The sequence below is a fragment of the Pipistrellus kuhlii genome, unplaced genomic scaffold, assembly GCF_014108245.1.
Source record: "Pipistrellus kuhlii isolate mPipKuh1 unplaced genomic scaffold, mPipKuh1.p scaffold_m20_p_8, whole genome shotgun sequence".
Lineage (NCBI taxonomy): Eukaryota > Metazoa > Chordata > Mammalia > Chiroptera > Vespertilionidae > Pipistrellus > Pipistrellus kuhlii.
Window position 1 is genome coordinate 177778 of NW_023425584.1, and position 21052 is coordinate 198829.

The window sequence follows — 21052 nt, forward strand, 5'->3', positions numbered from 1 at the left end:
CAGGAGAGGGGGCAGGAGATGGGTGTACCGCCCGCCCAGGCCGCGCGCTGACCTTGTCTCACCACCCTGCCCTGGGCTGTGGCCAGCAGGGGTCCCTGGGCGCACTGCTGCCGGACAAGGCCCTGTGCTCCTCGCACACGGACCAAGACGGCAGCTACGTGAGCGCCCCACGCCCCGGGAGGCCCGGGCGGCGGCACTGTGTCTAGTCTGAAAGTGGAAGCTGCCGGTCAGCATGTCGCCACCTGTGCCAACCGTTCGCCGGGCATGCCCAGATCCCCTCGGCTAGAGGCTTCCGGCTACCGGAATGCCATGTGCGCCCAGGACCAACCTTCCCACCTGGGAACGCAGGGCGAGGCTGCTCCCAGGCAGGAGAGGCCCCGAGGGGGCTGATGGGTCGCAGCTCGGGTCAAACGCAGGGTGGGGGCACAGCGGGGGCACAGCGTAAGTGGTGGGCCGGGTGTGGCCACTGATGACTAAGGCAAACCCCGGTTCAGCTGCCAGTGTCTACAGGGCAGCAGCCACACGGGACTCGGGCCCTGAGTGCTGGAGGGGGACGGGCATTCACCGCCTGCGTGTCTTGACAGGGAGGCCGCCATCACTGTCCGCCCGCCATCCCCACCTGTCACCCCACAGCGGCATGCAGCCCGGGCTGCGGGAGGAGCTGCTGAGATCGCTGCCTGAGATCGCAGCCTCGCCCACTGCCTGTGCTGGTGAGTGCTGGCGGTCAGGGGGCAGAGGGGCGCCTGGCTGGCCGAGGGCAATGAGAGGGTGGAGTGGACAGGAGAGCAGCCCCCAGTGCCCGGCTGCCCTGCCCACTCACCATGGACACTTCACCCCGCTGTGCAGCCCGCCCTCCACTTCCCGTCAGTGACCGAGGCTCCTCCAGGCCCTCCCTCGAGGGGAGCCAGGCAGTGTCCCTGTGGCTGAGGCACTGAGTGTCCTCGAGGCCCGGCCGGATCTCCTGTCAGTTTCCTTCCCGTGAGGCAGAGTCACGTCCCCTGTGGCCGCTCCCCCGTCCGCCGTGGTGGACTGGCAGCGCCCTGCCAGCTGGGGGTGGGGGGTGGGGGTGCGGACAGCTGTTTGAGCCCCGCCTCCAGCCCCAGGAGGGGCTGCTGGGTCGTGTGCTTCCAAGCAGCTTCAGCCGGTCTGCACCTGCGATGCCGGGGTGGGGGGGGGACGGGGTCCTGAGACAGCGCTGAGCTCGCGCTCTGTCCACGGAACCTCTTCCCACGGAGAAGCTGTGGTCCTGCTCTGAGCCCCGAGCACCTCCCTCCAGGCCAGGGAGCAGACCAGGAGCAGACCTGCGGGCGCTGCTTCCTCCCCAGCCTCCTGGTGGACGTGCCGTCCAGGTTCCGGTCCCTCCTGTCTCCCAGAACACACTCCTGCAGGCTGGGCCTGCGCCCTCGCCCGCCGCGGCACCCCTCGCTGGCACCGAGCCGCACAGTGGAGCTGGTCATGGGGCTGCCTCATGGAGGGGCAGGGCTGGCGGGCGCAGTCCGGGCCCCGCACAGACCGGAGGAGCCGAGCCCCAGGGTCCTTGCCTAGAAATGACCATCACGTCTAACATCTAGGCTGGTGGAGTGCCGAGTCCCTACCTGCCCATCTAATGCTTCGCGAGGACATGTGCACCCCGGCTCAGCTGCCGGTGCCCACAGGGCAGCAGCCACCCTGGACTCGGGAAGGAGGCCGAGGCGAGGGGAGCAGCGCCCGGGACCAGTGGTGGCCCGTGCTGGCCTCGTGCTTTCTGGGTCTGAGTCCAGCCAGAGGCAGAGGGGCTACACCGTCCCCCGGGAGTCGAAGGGAAGGACCCCAAGACCTCAAGGTGGCCCCTGGGGACACCTTGCAGCCTCCCCTGCCAGTGGGGGCTGGGCCATGGTGTGAGGCCACAATGAGGCGCTGGCACTGGCGCTGGGCCCGGGAGATGAGATGGGGCTTAATATGCAGGACACGTCCCTCTCCTCATAAAACCCCCAGAAATCAGCGCTGCGGGCCGTCTCCGCACAGACGCACACCAGCGCGCTGGCTGGTTCAGTCCCGGCGTCAATAAACATGAGCCGCCTGTGCCACGGGCGGGGGTTCAGGCCTTTTCCTTCATTAGCGTCCCGTCTCACATCCCTCCGTCCGGAGGAAAGGCCCAGGGGGCAGGCGGGCCGGAGGGCAGGCAGGTTGGGGGGGCAGGCAGGCCGGGGGGCAGGTAGGCTGGGGGCAGGCAGTCCAGGGGCAGACAGGTTGGGGGGGCAGGCAGGCCAGGGGGCAGGCAGGCTGGGGGCAGGCAGTCCAGGGGCAGACAGGTTGGGGGGGCAAGCAGGCGGGGGGGGGCAGGCCCTGGTGGACGCCGAGACCCCACGGGTCCTCGAAGGCTGGGGCAGCCAGGACACAGAACCGGGCAGAACATGCACCTCAGGGCATAAGCAACCAGGCCTGGCACCAGGAGGTAGGTTGCCATCCCTGCATGTGGAGCCCAGAATCTACGCGTGCATACAGGGCCGTGGGGCTGCAGACGGGCACGCGTGTGTCCTGTCCCAGTGGCACGCAGAGTCCCAGCACGCGGGCAGGTACCACGCGACACGGTGGGTAGGCAGAGCCAACAACAGCCAACATTGACGCCCATTTTCACGTTTCATGAAATTGAGCAAAACTAAAGCTGAGGGGCTATGCTGGTGCTGACGCCCATGTGACATAGTCAAGAGCTGCTGGGAAGCCCTGCAGGTCCCGTGGGGGCGGACGGGACATCATACACGGAGCACTGCAGGCACCAGTGAGAACCACCCAGAACTGGGCCGCTCGGAGACACACAAATGAAGGGAAGACAGAAAACTGACCAGAGCCACACAGGCTGGCGAGGAGGACAGGGGCTTCCACCAGAGGTGTGGGTGACGAGGAAGTCTCCAGAGAACAGATGAGGCCATTCAGACCCTCAACATCAAAGCCACAGGCAGGCTTCCAGTCAGGCAGACTGGAATGTACAGAAGGACCAAGAAACTGCCTTGGGGGCGGGTGGGGATAGGTGGGGGCAGGTGGGGGTGGGTGGGAGCAGGTGGGGCGGGAGGGGGTGTGTGGGAGCAGGTGGAGCAGATGGTGGCAGGTGGGGTGGATGGCGGCAGGTGGGAACAGGTGTGGGGGCGGATGGAGGGAGGTGGGGGCAGGTGGGGATGGGTGGGGACAGATGTGGCAGCAGATGGGGGCAGGTAGGGGTGGGTGGGAGCAGGTAGGGGTAGGTGGGGACAGGTGTGGGGATGGGTGGGGGCAGGTGTGGGCAGGTGGTGGTGGGAGAGCTGGTGTTCAAAGGCTGACAAGCTTGCCCTGAGTGGCGGCTGTGTGACAGTGGGGGCCGGGGCCTCACAGCATGCTGGGAAGAGGGCACTGAGGGGGGCGGAGCAGTGAAGATCCCCCACCCCTCTCCCCGAATTGGGAGCGAAGGGGCAGAGGCAGAGCCTGTGGTTAGAGGGCGCTTCCTGGTGAGGCAGGGGCAGGAGTGGGCTCGGACTGAGCTCTGCTCACAGGGAGCCCAGCAATGTTCTACCCACTCCGCTCCCCAGGGCTGCATTCATGTAACATGTCAGGGGCTGCGGTCTGGGCCCTTCCTGCGTGCCCAGAGGCCGGCCAGGGCGGGCAGGCCTCCACGGGAACAGGCTCCCACGCCCACCACCCACCACCCACCTCCTGCCCAGCAGCGTGGCTGGCAGCCCTGGGGCCAGGCTGGGCTCAACCCTGGGATGAATTCTGTTTAATTACACGCGTGCCGACAGGCAGGTTACAGATGTTTGCAATTTGCTTTAAGATGCATCAAAAAAGTTAAAGAGGATGCGTGGATGGGTGGAGCGGAGAGAAGTGGGTGGGGGAGAGGAGGATAGGAGAGAGCGGGTGAGAGTCGGGGAGAGAGGGGGATGGGAGAGATGGGGGATGGGGATGAGGGAGGGTCGGAGGAGACAGGGATGGGGAGAGATGGGGAGAGGGGCACGGGGAGGTGGAGGAGTCACAGAGTGGCCACAGGAAGGTCTGTGATGGGCCGGGTGTGGGTGAGTGGGTTCACGTGAAACCTTTAACTGCTGGCGAGTGTTCAGGAGCCGCTGGGGAGACCCGCACGCTGCACACGGCCGGCCCGCTCAGCGCCTTGCCCAGGGGGGCGCTTGGCCTCTGACACCTCCGGAGCTCCATCGTGGCTCATGAGAAACACAAATGTAGAGACACGTATATGTATGTCACCCTCCGGCTGGAGGTGGCCTGGCTGGGAGCGGTCGCCTGTGCTCGGAACACGGGGCTGACCTTCCCGGGCGGGGCACAGCCATTCCCTCGGTTCTGGGAAACCGCGGCCGGTCACGCCCAGCCACGGGCCAAGATGCTAGGCCAGAGGACAGGCCGGGAAGGCGGGTGGCGTGCGGGTGGCATGCGGATGCGGGTTGGGAGGGCACGCGCTCCCCACTGTTCCCTCGCGCTCAGTCTGCTGCCCACGCCGGTGTAGGCACAGCGAGGACCCCACTGCCTCTGGCCCACAGCTCCCGACACTTGCACTTGCTCACACGTCTTTGAGGACATGTTCAAACCCCATTCTGCCTCTAAAAAAAGGTGCCTGAGTCCTGGCCAGTGTTGCTCAGTGGGTAGAGCATCGGCCTTCCAACTGAGGATCCTGGGTTTGATTCCTGGTCAGGGCACATGACCAGGTTTTGGGCTCAATCCCCAGTCGGGGGTGTGCAGGAGGCAGCCAATCAGTGATTCTCTCTCATCCTCAATGTCTGTCTGTCTGTCTGTCTCTCCCTTCCTCTCTGAAACCAATAAAAATATATTTAAATAAATAACTAAAAGGGGTGTCTGAGTTAGTCAGTGGAGGGTTGACTAACTGGACCTCGAACTCCCCACCTCTAAATGGGGTCCCCAAGTTCCTGAAGGAGCCACGTCAGAGGTGCACACAGGCCACCCCAGGGAGCCCGCACCTCAGGAGGCCCCCAGCCCGGCGCAGGCCCGCGTGAGCACCCCGCTCCCGCCCCCCTGCTGGGAGCGGATTCCCAGCAGCTCTGACTGGAGCCGCTGCAGCACAGGCTCCCAATTACGGCAGCCGCAGCTGAGCTTAATCAATCTTCCTTGCAGTGGCCCAACCCCAGCTCCTCCAGGGGGGAGGGGCTCGCACAGGGCACTCGCGCAGCAGGCTGACACGGCGGACACACGCCAGGCGAGCTGAACGCTGGGGCCCCTCCCCGCCTCTCCATCTCTCGCCACGGCCACGGCCACGGTGACCGACAGCAGTTGTGCAGCAGGGCAGAGGGGCGAGGGGCTCCTGCCTGCAGAGCTGCGGCCAGGAGCTGGGAGGGCGTCCACGCTTTCCTGCTGCCCCTGGGCCCCGGCAGAGGGGAGATGAGGTCTGGTCCTCTCGATGGAAAAGGCAGAAGTGGCAACGATGGACGTGAGCGCTTACCAAGATCGGCTGTGCCGGGCGTGGTGGGCACGGCGGCGGCGCTTCCCTGACTTATAAAGGACACACTGGGGGCTCAGAGAGCAAAGCCATGGCCGCCTGCAGCCACCAGCTGGGGGCCGAGCCCCAGCTCACACCTGCGGCCTCAGAGGCTGGACCCGCGGTGAATGCCCCCCCCCCCCACCGTCCCCCATCACTCTGCACGCCCATCCCGCCACCAGGACTCGCCCTGAGCCAGACGTGAGGTTTCCTTGTCCTCCTGCCATCACCAGAAAGGCCATGTCCACCTGAGTGCTGGCCTCTGCCCCTCTGCCCCGCTCAGCTCCTGCCGGCGAGCGCCTGGGACCCGGAGCAGGACTCACTGATGGCCGCTGGGGAGGCCGGGGCCCTCAGCAACTGCAGGATGGAAAAGCCAGAACGCGCCGCCGGCGCCTCTGACCGCACCGCTGCCGCTGGGCTCCCCCCTGCCAGCAGCCGGCTCCCGAGCGAGGCCGCGGCCCGGTGTCTGAGCTCCAGGCCGCGCTCCCTGCGCCCGCTCCCTCACGGCTGTCACCCCCGCGTCTCCAGGAAGTGGCCATGGAAACGGGATGGGTTTGCCTTGAGTAGGCGTCCCGATAAAAACGAGGACCTGCCCAGACCCTGGTGGTGGTAGCAGGACGGTGCTCATGGGGACAGAGACAAAAGCAGTGAAGCTGCACGGTGTGAACAGCAGGCCACCCTCCCACTGCCAGGCGGGCTCAGCCAGCCACACCACGACCCTCCCTTGGCGGCGTGGACACACGGACAGGCAGGTCAGCCCGTGGGCAGGTGTCCTCTCGGGCCCGGGACACGTGCTCCCGGCAACGGGCGGTGCGTGCCAGAGCAGGTCTGAGCCAGAGGAGGGGCGGTGGGCGGGGACGCGGGGGGCCTGGCTCCGGCGGGCTCACCTGCAGGGTGAGGTGCTCCAGCTGCGCCTCCAGCCTCCGCTTGTCCTCCTCCAGGCGGCTGCGCTCCCCTTCCAGCTCCTCCACCTTCATCCTGCGGGGAGAGGCCATGACACCGCCGCCCTCAGGGGGACCCCAAGTTCTGTTCCCAGATACACAGACGTGAGACTGAGTCCACGGAGGACGTTAAAAACCCTGTAGAGGCCCGGGCAGAGGCTGGCGCTGCCACACGATGGAGGGAGTCCCAGGCCACACTGGGCGGAGGCGGGACCGGTGGCGCCAGGTGAGAGGGCTGCAGAGGACCCGGTCCCAGCAACGAGGGGGTTGCGGCCCTCAGGCTGAGAACCGCTGTTCTCTCTTTTTCAACATCCTGTAGTTTTCTAAGTACAGGTCTCTGGCTCCTTGGTTAAGTTTATTTCTAAGTACTGTATCTTTTTTTTTTTTTTTGCAATGGTAAATGGGATTGTTTAGTTTCTCTTTCTGACAATTCATTATTGGTGTATAAAAAGCCATCGATTTTGGGATGTTGATTTTGTATCCTGCCACATTGCCAAATTCATTTAATAAATCTAGTAGGTTTTTGGTGGAGTCTTTAGGGTTTTCTACGTACAATATCATGCCATCTGTGCGGCACCTAAAAAAAAGGCGTTCCACTGAAATGACTAATTTGACTTGACCAAAACTAGGAACTTCAGTTGCATTGAAGACACTGATAGGAGGGAAAGACAAGCTAGGGACTGAGGGTCAGTAAGTGCTGACCAGACTGGCACATGGAAATGCCTAGAACATAAAGAACTTGCCAAAAGGAAGAAGGAGCTGGTGACAGATCTGAAGGGCCGCACGAGGAGAATGCACAGAGGACGGAGCGGCCAGCAGAGTCCAGCGCTGGCTGCCGTGAGAAGTAGGCGATGCCACGACAAGGCCCGGCACCCCCAGGGCCGGCCTGGAGGACACAGAGGAACCAAAACCTCTCTTCTGTGCCCACCCACCTCTCACAGGCTTACGCTCCACACAGGCTTACGCGTGGCCCTCCCGGAGCGTGGGCGCTGAAGCCACGCCGCCGGCTCCGTGGCACAGCCACTGCTGGCACAGCGCCCACAGCAAGCAGAGCCATCAGCAGCGGGCGGTCCCCGCAGGCCCGTGCTTCCTCTGCGCACTGCACACAGCCCGTGACCTCACTGGTGCTAAGCCCGCGTGGGAGAACAGGAGAGGAGCAGTCCCCAATGTCCCGTTGGCCCCACGTGGCTCTCCCGGGAAACACCGACCATCCCCTGGGCCAGATCCTCAGCCCTGCTCTCCACTCTACGGGTGACAGAGTCCCGCCCCTCAGCAACTAGTGGGTGATGTTGGAAGTCTGAACCAAAACTCAATAAACATTGGATCAGGTTCAAAGTAAGTCCCACCCCTCAATTACCATTGGGTGAGGTTGGCAGTGGGACCTGCCACTCAATAAATATTGGGTGAGGTTCAAAGTGGGTCCCGCCACTAAACAACCATTGGGTGAGGTACAAAGTGGGTCCCACCCCTAAACAGCCATTGGGTGAGGTTGGATGTAGGTCCACAAGGCAGGGCACAAATTAATTACAGAAACACAGATCTCTCTGAACAACCCACACCTGTAGACCCAGCCCTTTTGAGTGGTCTCGCCTCCTCCTCCCTGCTCATGCCCATTCTACCCTCAAGGACCGGGGCAATTGTGTCATGCCAGAGCACTTCCTCCCCCTCCTCCTTCCTCCCATTCCCAGGAGACACTATGTATCTCTCTCCCAATGCTCAGATTGTGGGATGGAAACCACAGCAGGTGTACAGGGAAGACCCTGGCAGACACCCCAGGGTCCTGGTGACCAAGGCCAACATCACCAGGGATCCAGATACATCGTGTTAGTACCACGTGCCCTGACTCTGTGCAATGAGCATGCCCCACACATCTGGTGCTCTTCCCTAAACCCCAGTCTGTTATGAGGAAAACATCAGAGAATCCAAAAGGCACCCTTCAAAGCACAGGACCAGCACGGTGTCGCCAGACACGGCCCAGGGCCGCCCTGAGGGGGCGGCTGAAAAGCTGGGAAAGGACAGACGAGAGAAGAAAGCTGGGGCTCGGTGGGATGCTGCTTCCTGAGAGACAGCGCCCAAGCCCATAAGCCGAGGCTCTATTTGTAGCCGAAGCCAGGAGGGGAAGTACGGACTTGGTCAAGACGTCTACAGCTTTCTCCAGGGTCCCATCCTACTCCATCACATGCACCTGAACAGACCTGGTTACCTGCAGCCTGTATCACTCAGGCATGTGGGGCCATGTGTTTAGACCATAGGTTCTAGCTTACAACTCCAGCTGCTGGATATAATCGTGCTGGGAGGCTCTGCCTTCCAAGCTGGGTCCTCTCATGAGTCCAGGTCTTGAATCTGTCCACATGCTGTAGTCCCTTTCCACACAGCACCCTCCGAGCTCGTCAAGGTCGTTAAAAACAAGGACGACTGGGAGACAGTGCACAGATGGGGCTAAAAGCAGTGGGGGGATCTGGGTAGATCCTCCAGCAGAAGAAGGCTGTTAGTGAAAGGCTAGGGAAACACAGGTCTGTAGTCCGGTTCAAGCCCGGCATCAGCATTGACTTGTTAGCTGTGTCGGCGCCGGGGTTACGGAAGCTGTGAACAACAGGAGAGACTCGCTATGCAGACCTGTGCGCGGGAACCCTGTACTCACTATGCAATTGTGGGGGCAATCTAGAATCATTCCAAAACAAAACACTTATTTTTAAAAATGTAATGAACAGCTCTGGCCAATTATGCTCAGTGGTAAGAGCACCAGCCCAAGGACTGGTTTGTGGGTCCAACCCCTCAACAACCATTGGGTGAGGGTGGAAGTGGGTCTCATCTCTCAAAAACAACTGGGTGAGATTGGAATCAGGTTCTGACCCTCAACAACCATTGAATGATGTTTTAAGTGGATTCTGCCACTCAACCACCATTGGGTGAGATTGCCAGTGGGTCCCTACCTCACCCAATGGTAGCTGAGGGGCGTGACCCACCTCAATGCCTCATCCAATGGTAGTTGCAGGGCATGACCCACCTCAATGCCTCACCCAATGGTAGTCACATCCCTCAACTACCATTGGGTGAGGTAGGGAGTGGGTCCCACCCTTCAACTACCATTGGGTGAGGTTGGGAGTCTCGCCCCTCAGCAACCATTGGGTGATGTTGGAAGTGGGACCCACACCTCAATATCCATTGGGTCAGGTTCAAAGTAAGTCCCACCCCTCAACAACCATTGGGTGAAATAGAAAGTGGGTCCCGCCCCTCAACTACCATTGGGTGAGGTTGGCAGTGGGACCTGCCCCTTAACCACTGGGTGAGGTTGGCAGTGGGATGGCGGCTCCGGACAGCAGAAGCGTCTGCTCCAGCTGAGTCTTCGGTGCCACCATTGTCTTCAGTCCCCGCTCTTCCTGAAAGGAGCGGTTTCGTCCATACATGTGCCTGGGACAGATCCGTGCACTGCGTTATACAGCCAACGTGACTTCTACACAGATCCATGTGCATGTGTGTGCATGTGGGTGTCCATGCGTGTGCACGGCAATGGCACCACCTGTGTGTCCTTCCAGAACCTCTCCCCACATGAGGTGGCAGCAGCAGGGGGAGGGGTGGCATAAAGGCCCAAGGCCCCCACACAGCATAGGAGGGGGGATAGAGCAGGAAGGCTGGGCTGTGGGGGCACCCTCCTCAGGGTGTCAGCACCCCTCCCCAAAACCAGAAAGGCTGCCTCTCAGGCCCCGTGTGGCTTCGCGGGAAAGACCCAGCGCAGCCTGGACTGGCTCGAGGTCGCCGGGCCCACACTTCGTCACACTGGTGACGGGACAGAGGCATTTTCCGCGATGGGCGTGCCCTTCGACACGCGCAGGAGGGCGGGCAGCTGCCTGAGGCGGGCCCAGAGTGGGACTCTGTGAAGAGGGTGCTGGAAGCCGGGCACCTGGTGGGTCTGGATGAGATGGATGTGGACACATGAACGGGGCGCAGGGGTGAACCTGGCCAGGAAGGAGGGGCACTGCACACCCTGCCAGGCCGGGGTCCTGTCCGTGTGCTGGGGCCCTCCCAGAGCCTGTCCTCAGCCTGCTGCCAGGGCTCAGGGAGCCCCAAATGGGACGGCAGGCATGTAGCCACACCCACTCCAGCCCCCACAGGCGGCTCCTCCGGGCGGAGCGTGGCCACAGACGTGGCCTGATTTCTGTTAAGGAGCCAGTGGCCTCCCACAGCTCATTCTCACCCAGCGCATCAAGATGCTGATGATAAAGCCTTTATCTTAGATTTTACAAAATAAGCAAAAACGACTACGTCCAAAGCGGGCCAGCCCACACACGCTGGCTGCGCGCCTGGCCGTGCTCAGGCCCACGCAGACACAACTGAGGGGCCGGCGGTGGAGCACGGGCCAGGCTCCCAGGCGGCTCTCAGGAGGAGGCACCAGCCTGCCCACTGGGGCCGGGGTTCAACCTGAAGCTCATGTCCCTTTGGGCCGACGGCTGGCGCTCTGACCACTGAGCACTGGCCAGGGCTGTGCTTACTCTGCCCTCTGCACCCAGTGTCAACGTGCCCATCGGGGGACCCAAGGAGTCGGGAGCAGGCGGTCGGCATGCCCCCCAGAAAGCCTTCCTAAGGACGAGCTGCGGTCCAGGCAGGGAGGGCCGGGAAGGCCTGCAGCGCCCCCTCCTGACACGCGGTGTGCATGGCAATGGTGTGGCCAAGGGGCAGCCCGTGGCCACGCACAGGGGAGTGTGTCTGGGTGGCTGCTGCTCTGCGAGCGAATCTCCCTGGAACGGGGAGCGCAGCCCTGCCGCCCTGGAGGCCACACGAGGCAGAGGGCCCTGCTGGCCACAGACCGGCCCCGAGGGCGGCTCAGCAAGCCCAGTGCTCTGAGCCGGGGCACCGAGACGCCCAGCCAGCGCCCGCCTGAGGGAGGCGGGAAAGGCCCACCGTGGGCGCGTCTGTGCAGAGGAGCTGAGTGCAGGGGCGCAGGCGGAGAGGACAGGGTCCCGGGCGGAGAAGGCAGAGTCCCCGGGCGGAGAGGACAGGGTCCCGGGCGGAGAGGACAGGGTCCCCGGGCGGAGAGGACAGGGTCCCCGGGCGGAGAGGACAGGGTCCCGGGCGGAGAGGACAGGGTCCCGGGCGGAGAGGACAGGGTCCTGGGCGGAGAGGACAGGGTCCCGGGCGGAGAGGACAGGGTCCCGGACGGAGAGGACCGGGTCCCGGGCGGAGAGGACCGGGTCCCGGGCGGAGAGGACAGGGTCCCGGGCGGAGGGCGGAGTCCCCAGGCTGTGGGACGGGGAGCGGGCAGGCGGGCGGGACGTACCTGAGCGAGCTCGCCTCCTCCCGGGACAGCAGGACGCTCTGCTCGGCGGGGCCCGCCTGGGCCTGCAGCACCTTCAGCTCCATCTCCAGCTGCGGAAACAGCACAGGCTCAGCCGGGACCGCGCGGGCGTCCCTCCAGAGAGGCTCCGGAAGCACCCACCTCCTAGTCACCATCTAAAACACGCCTTAAAGACGGACTCACGTGCCAAAGCTGGTGTGGCTCAGTGGATAAAGCGGGGCCTGGGGGCTAAAGGATCCCGGGTTCGATTCTGGTCAGGGGCATGTACTGTGGTTGCGGGCACATCCCTGATGGGGGGTGTGCAGGAGGCAGCTGATCGATGCTTCTCTCTCATTGATGTTTCTAACTCTCTATCCCTCTTCCTCTCTGTGAAAAATCAGTAAAATATATTAAAAAAAAAAAGAAAAAAGAAAAAAGAAAAGCCGGCCGCTTGCACAGGAGGAAGCCCTGCCCTGCCCGGTGTGGCTCAGCGGACCGAAGGGATCCGGCCAAGGGCATGGGCCTTAGTTGTGGGCACATCCCCAGTGGGGGTGTGCAGGAAGCAGCTGATCGATGTTTCTAACTCTCTCTCTCCCTTCCTCTCTGTAAAAACATCAATAAAATATATATATATATATATATATATATATATATACATATTTTTTTTTTTTTTTTTTAAAAAGGAGGAAACCAGTAGGGTTTACAGAGGCTGCTGGGAGCTGAGCATGAGGACGGTTCGGTGGGCGAGGGTGAGCAGCTGGATCGTGGGAATGGGCAGGGTGCCCTCAGCCAGGCCCGCTGGAGCGGAGCCCGGCCACGGCTGCCAGCCAGCGCAGGGCGACAGGAGGACAAATGCATTAACTTGCAGCCGCCACCACCTTTCACACGTCACCAGGAAGAACCCTCACGGAGCTGCTTTGAAAACACACACAGACACACTGACTGCATCTTCTGGGGACCCGCTGCACGGCAGAGGCCGGAGCCCTGACCTGGGACCACCCACGCTCAGTGGGAGGACGGCGCCCGCCGGGCACAAGGCGACCAACGGGAGCGGGACGGCCCTGGGCCTGCTGCCGGGCAGAGCCCTCTCCCCCAGCGGGGCCCTGACCGCCCGCTTCCTTCCGAACCCGGCCGTCCCCTTCCCAGCTCCAAAGCTAATGCACTGACTGACATTCCTCTCTCGGCCTCTCCTACGAACAGGTGTAATTACCCGCAGTGCCAGCTCCCAGCGAATCGGGTGCCAGGCTGCTGCTTAGGCCGCGGCGGGAGCTGCCGACAGCTGCATGACCCGGGGAAGGAGGCCCCCCACCCGGGGCCCCAGGAGCGCCAGACAAGTGAGCCCTCAGCCACTGAAGGCCTGGGCCGGGCAGGTGCATCCTCAGGCCCCTCCAAGGCTCTGCTCCCCCACTGGTCACCGGCCGGGGCACAGCCCCTCACTCCCCAGCCCCTCAGCAGCTGGGAGCGAACTCCTGCCTGGGAAGGAGGCAACCACCTGCTTCCCACAGACCAGAGGTTAACCCAGGCCTCTAGGCGCTGCCTGGAGGGGGTGGGGGGGCACAGCTCTGTGGAGCCATGAGCGGAGAAGGCCCGAGAGCTGAGCACTAACAGGAGTCTCCCCAGCACAGGGCTTGCCCGGGTCTCGGGGCTCGGTGAGGCGGGTGAGGCTGGACGGGCCTGGGCTTAGGAGGCTATTGAGGATCTGACAGTTCCTGCCTCAGAAACGGCCTCCCCAGGCCCCTTGGCCGAGGGGCCTCTGCTGGGCCTCAGGGAAGCAGCCCTGTGCTAGGGCACAGCGGGCACAGGGCCACAGACGGGCAGGAGACGGTGCCGCAGTGGCCTGTCCCCTCGCAGGGTGCGAGCACAGGGCAGACCCGGGCTTCCGAGTACCAAGGGGCTCCACGCCCCACAGCAGCCGTGAGGCAGAGGCGGGGACAGCATGGCCTCCAGGTGAGGACTTGGGCCTGATCACGAAGCGGCACATGGCTCCAGGCACGGGGAGCTGAGCGCTGGGCCGGAGTGTGGATGGGAGAGCCACAGGACTGAGAAGCGGCCAAGGACCGGGCTGCCATGGCCTCCTGTCCGGCTGAGCCCGCGCACCTGCCCGAGGCCTCCTCGCACCTGCAGGCCAGGCAGGTGTGGCGCTGCAGCGGGGGAGGGGAGGCTGTGTGGGGGAGGGGAGGCTGTGTGGGGGAGGGGAGGGGAGGCTGTGTGGGGGGAGGGGAGGCTGTGTGGGGGGAGGGGAGGCTGTGTGGGGGGAGGGGAGGCTGTGTGTGGGGGAGGGGAGGCTGTGTGGGGGAGGGGAGGCTGTGTGGGGGGAGGGGGAGGTGTGTTGGGGGGCCTGTGTGGGGAGGGGAGGGGAGGCTGTGTGGGGGAGGGGAGGCTGTGTGTGGGAGGGGAGGCTGTGTGGGGGGAGGGAGGCTGTGTGGGGGAGGGGAGGCTGTGTGGGGAGGGGAGGGAGGCTGTGTGGGGAGGGGAGGCTGTGTGTGGGAGGGGAGGCTGTGTGGGGGAGGGGAGGCTGTGTGGGGGGAGGGGAGGCTGTGTGGGGGAGGGGAGGCTGTGTGGGGGAGGGGAGGCTGTGTGGGGGAGGGGAGGCTGTGTGGGGGAGGGGAGGCTGTGTGTGGGGAGGGGAGGCTGTGTGTGGGGAGGGGAGGCTGTGTGTGGGAGGGGAGGCTGTGTGGGGGAGGGGAGGCTGTGTGGGGGGAGGGGAGGCTGTGTGGGGGGAGGGCAGCGCGGCACCAGCACCGCGGGCCGGTGTGATGGAGGCTCAGCAGCCGTCTCGGAGGGAGGGACTCGGGGCCGCCTGGTCCGGCCCCGCCCCGCCCGTCCCGGGCTGGCCCCGCAGGGCTTCCCTGCAGCCAGGAGCAGCGGAACGGGCTTCCCTGCAGCCAGGAGCAGCGGAACGGGCTTCCCTGCAGCCAGGAGCAGCGGAACGGGCTTCCCTGCAGCCAGGAGCAGCGGAACGGGCCGAGGAAGACGTCAGCTTCCTGCAGGCGTCTTAAACGGAAAATGGGCGCTCCTCTCCCTCGGGAGGCGCACAGCAGCAGAGGAGTGTGTAGGGCACCTCTCAGCGGCGGCCAGGGCTCGGGGGTGGGGGTGGGGGTGGGGGCGGTAACACACAGGCCGGACGGCGCTCCCACGACGGCAGCAGCCTCAGAGAGCGGTGTGCGGCGCTGACGACAGCCACCCTGTGCAGCCTGTCACGGTGTCTGAAGGTGTCTGGGGTTTCTGCCCCCTCCTCTCCTGAAGGTGCGCTCACTCGGCCAGAAACCAGCAGGCGAGGGAGGGCCGCGCCCAGTGACCGCTGTCCTGGGACAGACCCGGCCAGCAGGGAGGCTGCCACTGGAACGGTGGGCCAGCCCAGAGCCAGGCCAGGTGGCTCTCACTCCCTCCCACACGAGGCCACGCTGCCCGGAAGGAGGGGAGATGCAGGAGAAGAAACTGCCCCCTAACCCAGGGGAGGCCTGGCATTGGGGTGCCACTCGCTGCAGGGCCCACCCTGCCCGCCTGGCTGGCCTTTAACTCGGGCTGGGGGCAGCATGGGCCTCGGACGGATGGATGAGGGAGGTGCAGGGAGCAGAGGCCCTGGGTGCTGAGCATGAGCGCCCGCCTGCACCCGTGGGCACTGCCCTTCTCACCTTCCCTGTAGCCGAGGGAAAGCTGCAGCCCAGACCGGCCAGCAGGAGGGAGCCAGCACAGGGCACCCGCGTGTGCTCTGGGGCCTCGGCCACGGGCAGGGCTGAGAATCAGCTCAGGAGGGCCAGGCTCCCCTGCCGGCTCCGCAGGCTCCATAGGGACAGGCCGTCTCACCTAAAGGAGCTTCACTGCCTGGACTCGGCTGCAGGCCTGGCGCTATGTCCACAGCATCTCAGACCCAATGTCCCCTCCAAATGTGCCCTCCCCAAGCTCCCCTGACCCCTGACCCTGGGCCCTCTCCTTCAGTGTGACCACTCCCCAGTACTGCCCGGCCACCCTCATCTCCCCCCCAGGCACTGTGCAAAGCCACTCTTGGGCTCCAGGGCTGTGCCGGCCCCGCCCACCTCGCCCCACCCCGCCCCCTCCTCCGGTGCCCTCCCGGTGGCCCGTCCAGGCCCTCCCAGCCCTGTCCTGCAGTGGGGGAGACAGTGGTGGTGACAGCAAGGACATGACAGATATGCAAATTCAAGGACATGTCACTTCAACAGAGGGCAGCGGGCTCAAGGTCGGGAGCTGACGAGAAGGAGGCAAAGACGCAGGAGCAGAGCTCTGGCCTGTGATGCAGCCCCCGGCTGCCCAGTGCCAGAGCAGCCTCGCCCCGCACCCAGCCGTTGGCCTGGGCAGAGCAGCCAGCACAGGAAGACTCGTGGCCTCCCTGTCCCAGAGCAGGCCAGGAGCCGGGCAGCAGGCAGGGCCTCGCAGCTGCACAGGACGAATGTGCTCCCACACAAAGCTCCCCCTCCTCCCATCCCTCTTCCCCTCCGTGGTGGGGAGACACCCGCCTCGCCTGCACACCCGCGCCCCCACTGGGTTCTTGCTTCTCAAGCGCCTGGGGAGGCAGGGCCAACGTGCTCTGGCAGAGACCCACCAACAGAAGCAGCCTGTCCCGCAGCGAACCCGCAGGTTCAGCCTGCCACGCGTGGGCAGGCGCCCAGGGCTGAAGGCACAGGCCCCGGGGCACGGTGTGACCTGGGCAGGAGGGAGTCCTCACATCGAGGCAGCTCCTCTGTCTCTGGGAGCCAGGACTCGGCTTCTAAACCTCGTGCCCGCTCTGCTCCCACCGCGTTTCTGACAAGAAGGGACGTGGCTGCCAGGGCCCACCAGCCTGCAGGACACGTCATGAGGGACAGGAACTCCCTGGGCGGGCCGAGGCACCCCCTGCCTCCCTCTGCAGAGACCCCCAGGCGTGGCCCGGACTCACCATGTCCGCTCTCTGCTTCTGGCTGCCCAGCTCCTCGAGTGCCTGTGACAGCTGAGCCTTCAAGAAAAGACAGGAAGTGGGATTAGTGGGCCCCCCACCTCTGCCCCCCCAAGCAGACGATCCTGGGAAGAGCTGGCGCCTGGGGCGGGAGGGCAGCTGGGAGCCTGTGCTGGAGCGGCTGCGGCATCCTGGGAGGCAAGCTGGGTCATGTCCTGGGGGCAGGAGAGCAGTCGCCTCCTTGGTTCCGGAGGAGGGGGGGCCAACGTCCAGCAAACCCCTGACGCCCCGCCCACTGCCACCAGCAGGACTTGGGGACCAGGCGAAGGACCACCCACCCCGGTGCACAGACACGGAAGGATCCCTCCCTCGGCCCCAGACGCTCAGAGGCCATGCTGGGCACGCAGGGCTGACTGGTCTGGGCTCAGGGAACACTCACAGCAGGCGTTACACTGGGACCACGGCTGCAGCGGCAGCTGAGACTGGGGAGGACCCGCAGGTGTGCGTGCATGAGCCTGCGAGCCGAGCGGTGTGCACTGACGTCTGAGGGCCACACTGGACATCTGAGACCAAGGCCAAGTCTGCATCCCCACGTGTGACCTCAAAGGACCGGTCAGGGGCTCGGCGGGGCTGGGGGTGGGTAGGAGTTGTAGCTGTCACTGTGCGCGCCACCCCCTCCCCAGCATCGATTCAGCCAGCCAGCCAGCCACGGACGAGAATAGAAAAGATCGATGAACGAAGCTGGTTTTCAAAAAGATAAACAAAACTGACCAGCCGTGATCTGGATGAGCTGAGGGAAAGGAGGAACTCAGATAAATGAAATCAGAAACGAAGAGGAGACCACACTGGACGCCACAGACACACAGACTGCGAACAGCTACACCAACGCTGGAGACCTGGAGGAACCGGTCAGCTCCCTCCCAAACATGCCGCCTACCGGGCTGAGCCACGGCGAGGCGGGAATCTGGACGGACTGACGTCTCACAAGGGGCTGGTCAGAGACAGAGCTCTCTCCACAAGAAGGCCCAGGCCCGGGCGGCTCCCCCGGTGGTTCCACCAAACACACAGAAAACCAGCCCCAGTCCTGCACCTTGTCCGAGCCAGGCCCCGGTGCGCGGGCAGCACTGTCCACACATCCGCGGCCGGCAAGGACGCCACCAGGAAGGAAGCCACAGGCCAGATCCCTGCTAAACGTCGGTGCGAAATTCTCAAGACAGTATTAGCCAACGGAGCCAGCGACGAAGGGGTCACAGACATAACCGAGTGGCTATTTCACGAATGGTCAGCACCCACCAACCAAGCATGTGACTCACCAATGCACACACATGGATGACCATGATGTGAGCACGTCGATAGATGCAGAAAGCAGTTCCTTCATGATAAAAGTTAATGAGGTGCCAAAGGAATAGACTTCAACGTAACGCAGACCAGAAAGGACAGGTGCTGCTGATAGCACGCTCCGCGCATAAGCTCAGGCTGCCCCATGGTCAGAAACAAGACAAGGAGGCCACCCTCTCTCAGCACTGCTGTTCAGCACGGTGTGGGCGCCACAGCCACAGCCTCGGGCCACAGAAGAAAAGAGAAGGCATCCAAACAGGAAGGGAAAAAGGAAAATTACCTGCTTCATAGAAAACAAGACTTCCCCAGAAAACTATGCTAGGAAATTAATTCAGTGAAGTTGCAGCATCCTATATAATAAAGAGGTAATATGCCTCAGCCCTCACAGATGGCTGCCTACGACCAGGCTGGCAGGGGAGCTAGTGAGGGACCACCAAACAATTGAACAGCAGACTGCGTGGGGCAACCAGGCCGGAGCAGTTGGGGACGACCAGGTCGATGGGGGGGGAGGGTGCAGTTGGGGGCGATTAGGCTGGCAGGGGGAGCAGTGAGGGCCAACCAGGCTGGCAGGTGGGGTAGTTGGGGGAGATTAGGCTGGCGGGGAATGACAGTGAGGGCAACTAGGCAGGCAGGCAAGCGATTAGGAGCCAGCAGTCCAAGATTGTGAGAGGGATGTCCAACTGCGGGTTTAGGCCCGATCACACAGGGAGTCAGACATCCCCCAAGGGGTCCTGGATTGGAGAGGGTACAGGGTAGGCAGAGGAGCCGCCCCCTCCGCCCGTGCATGAATTTCATGCACCGAGCCTCTAGTTTTAAAATAATATACAAAATAAGTTGCATTTCTATACATTAACAACACACTACCTAAAAATAAGTAAGCAATCCCGTTTACAATGGCATCGAAAACAATAAAATCTCAGAAGTACATTTAACCAAGGAGGTGAAAGACCTGCACATTGAAAACCATAAGACATTGACGACAGAAACTGAAGAACAAGGGAAGACAGTCCACGTTCATGGAAGAAGTATTAATGTTAAGACGTCCGTATTGAGCTAGAGATGCCATGGTGCCCAGGCCAGACTGGGTCAGTGGACAGAGTGTCAGCCTCAGATGGAAGGATCACAGGTGCAATGCCAGTCAGCAGCACGCACCTCGGTTGGAGGCTCAAATTCCAATTGATGTGTCTCTGTCTCTGCCCCTCCTTCCCACTCTCTAAAAAAATCCTATCTAACAGAAGAGTAATATGCAAATTGACTATCACTCCAACATATAAGATGGCTGCCCCCATGTGGTCAAAGATCCTGCCCCTATGTGGACACAAGATGGGCACCACAAGATGACCAGCAGGGGAGGGAAGTTGGGAGAGACCAGGCCTGCAGGGAAGGGCAGTTCAGGGAGATAAGGCGTGCAGATGAAGGCAGTTAGGGGTGACCAGCTGGCAGAGGAGGGAAGTTGGGAGCGACTGGGCCTACAGGGAAGGGCAGTTGGGGGGGACCCAGGCTTAGAGGGGAGAGCAGTTGGGGGGGAACAGGCCTGCAGGGGAGGGCAATTAGGGGTGACCAGGTCTACAGGAGAGGGCAGTTAGTGGCGACAGGACTGCAGGGGAAGGTAGTTAGGGGCACACAGGCTGGCAGGGGAGCAGTTAAGCATCAATCAGGCTGGTAGGGGAGTGGTTAGGGGAGTAATCAGGTTGGCAGGCAGAAGCAGTTAGGGGAAATCAGGAAGGCAGGCAGGCAGGCAAGCAGCTGGGAGCCAGCAGTTCTGGATTGTGAGAGGGATGTCTGAAAGGGCAGGTAGACATCCCTCAAGGGGTCCCAGATTGGAGAGGGTGTAGGCTGGGCTGAAGGACACCCCCTCCCCGTGCACTAATTTCATGCACTGAACCTCTAGTGTGTGTGTGTGTGTGTGTGTGTGTGTGTGTGTGTATAAATGGCCTGGCCGGTGTAGTTCAGTGGTTGAGCATTGACCTATGAACTAGGACGTCACGGTTCAATTCCTGGTTAGGGCACAAGCCCAGGTTGCGGGTTTGATCCCCAGTAGGGGGTATGCAGGAGGCAGCCGATCAATGCTTCTCATCATGGATGTTTCTGTCTCTTTCTCCCTCTCCCTTCCTCTCTGAAATTAACAAAATTATATTTTAATAATTAAGTTAAGTAAATTAATGGAAGAATGTCCTCAGATGACGTTTAACAAAAATAAAAATTAAAGAAATAAAACTTCAATGGCAATTTTGACAGAAATAGGAAAAAGTAATTCTAAAACTCTTATATTATAGAACACAAAAGACCCCAAAGAGTCCAAGCAATCCTGAGAGAGGAATGCCACTGGAGGCACCGCACTTCCTGACCTCTGATTATACTGCAGAGCTATCCGGGTCAAAGCAGCGTGACGCTGGCGTAAACAGACACTGTGGTCGGGAGAACAGAAGAGACAGGAGACGAGAAATCACCCTGCACACCCACAGTGCCCCCTGGCGAGGAGCCGCAGCCACGCCCGGAAAGGAGGGTCTCCCCGTCCACGGTGCCAGAGCCACGCAGCTCTGAGGGGAACGCGGGACAGAGCCTGCCGCTCGCCGTGTCAGTCTCCCGGACACGACACCAAGCGCACAGGCAACAAAGGCCACGAGGAACCAGGGGACCACAGCAGCGGAGCCGGCAGCAGGACGCGAGGCCGGGCAGAGCTGCAGACCGCACCCCGGCAGGTTCCGCCTTGTGTCCACGAGGAGCCTGCGGCTCAGCAGCAGGACAGGTGCCAATGGGCATGGGCACAGGAGTGAGAAAAGCCCCAGAGCGCACGGCCCCGGTACCTGGAAAGGCGCTCAGCACCCCGCCAGCGGGAGCCCTGAGCCACAGCCACAGCCACAGCCACAGGCGGCGCTGTGGGAGGGCACGTAAATGGAGCAGCCACTACGGAACTAAAATTAGAACGAGCCATATGGCCCACAATCCGCTCTGGGAGCATGGCCAAAGGAAATACAGTCTGCACCTCCAAGAAACAGCAGCGCCCCTGCTCCTGCAGGCCGCCTCCCGGAGTGCGACACGGGAGCGCCCCGCGCTGTCCGCCGAGCGGGAGCCGGTGTGGCACTGCCAAGCGCACTGCGGACCTTAGGGAAGCAGACGCTGCCACTGGTGGCGACAAGGCGGGACAGGAGGACGCAATGCTA

General features: G+C 62.7%; 1 protein-coding gene across 6 annotated transcripts in view; it reads right to left on the bottom strand.

Moving 5' to 3' along the window:
* MAD1L1 (mitotic arrest deficient 1 like 1) overlaps positions 1-21052 on the bottom strand; it is a 112079-nt gene that overhangs the window by 8032 nt on the left and 82995 nt on the right. For all 6 annotated transcript variants that reach the window (XM_036423856.2, XM_045576926.1, XM_045576925.1 and 3 more), the window contains 3 exons: positions 16554-16610; positions 11663-11751; positions 6334-6424 (listed from right to left, as the gene is read on the bottom strand). In XM_036423856.2, the coding sequence (XP_036279749.1) occupies positions 6334-6424; positions 11663-11751; positions 16554-16610 (237 nt within the window). The remainder of the gene's footprint in view (positions 1-6333; positions 6425-11662; positions 11752-16553; positions 16611-21052) is intronic.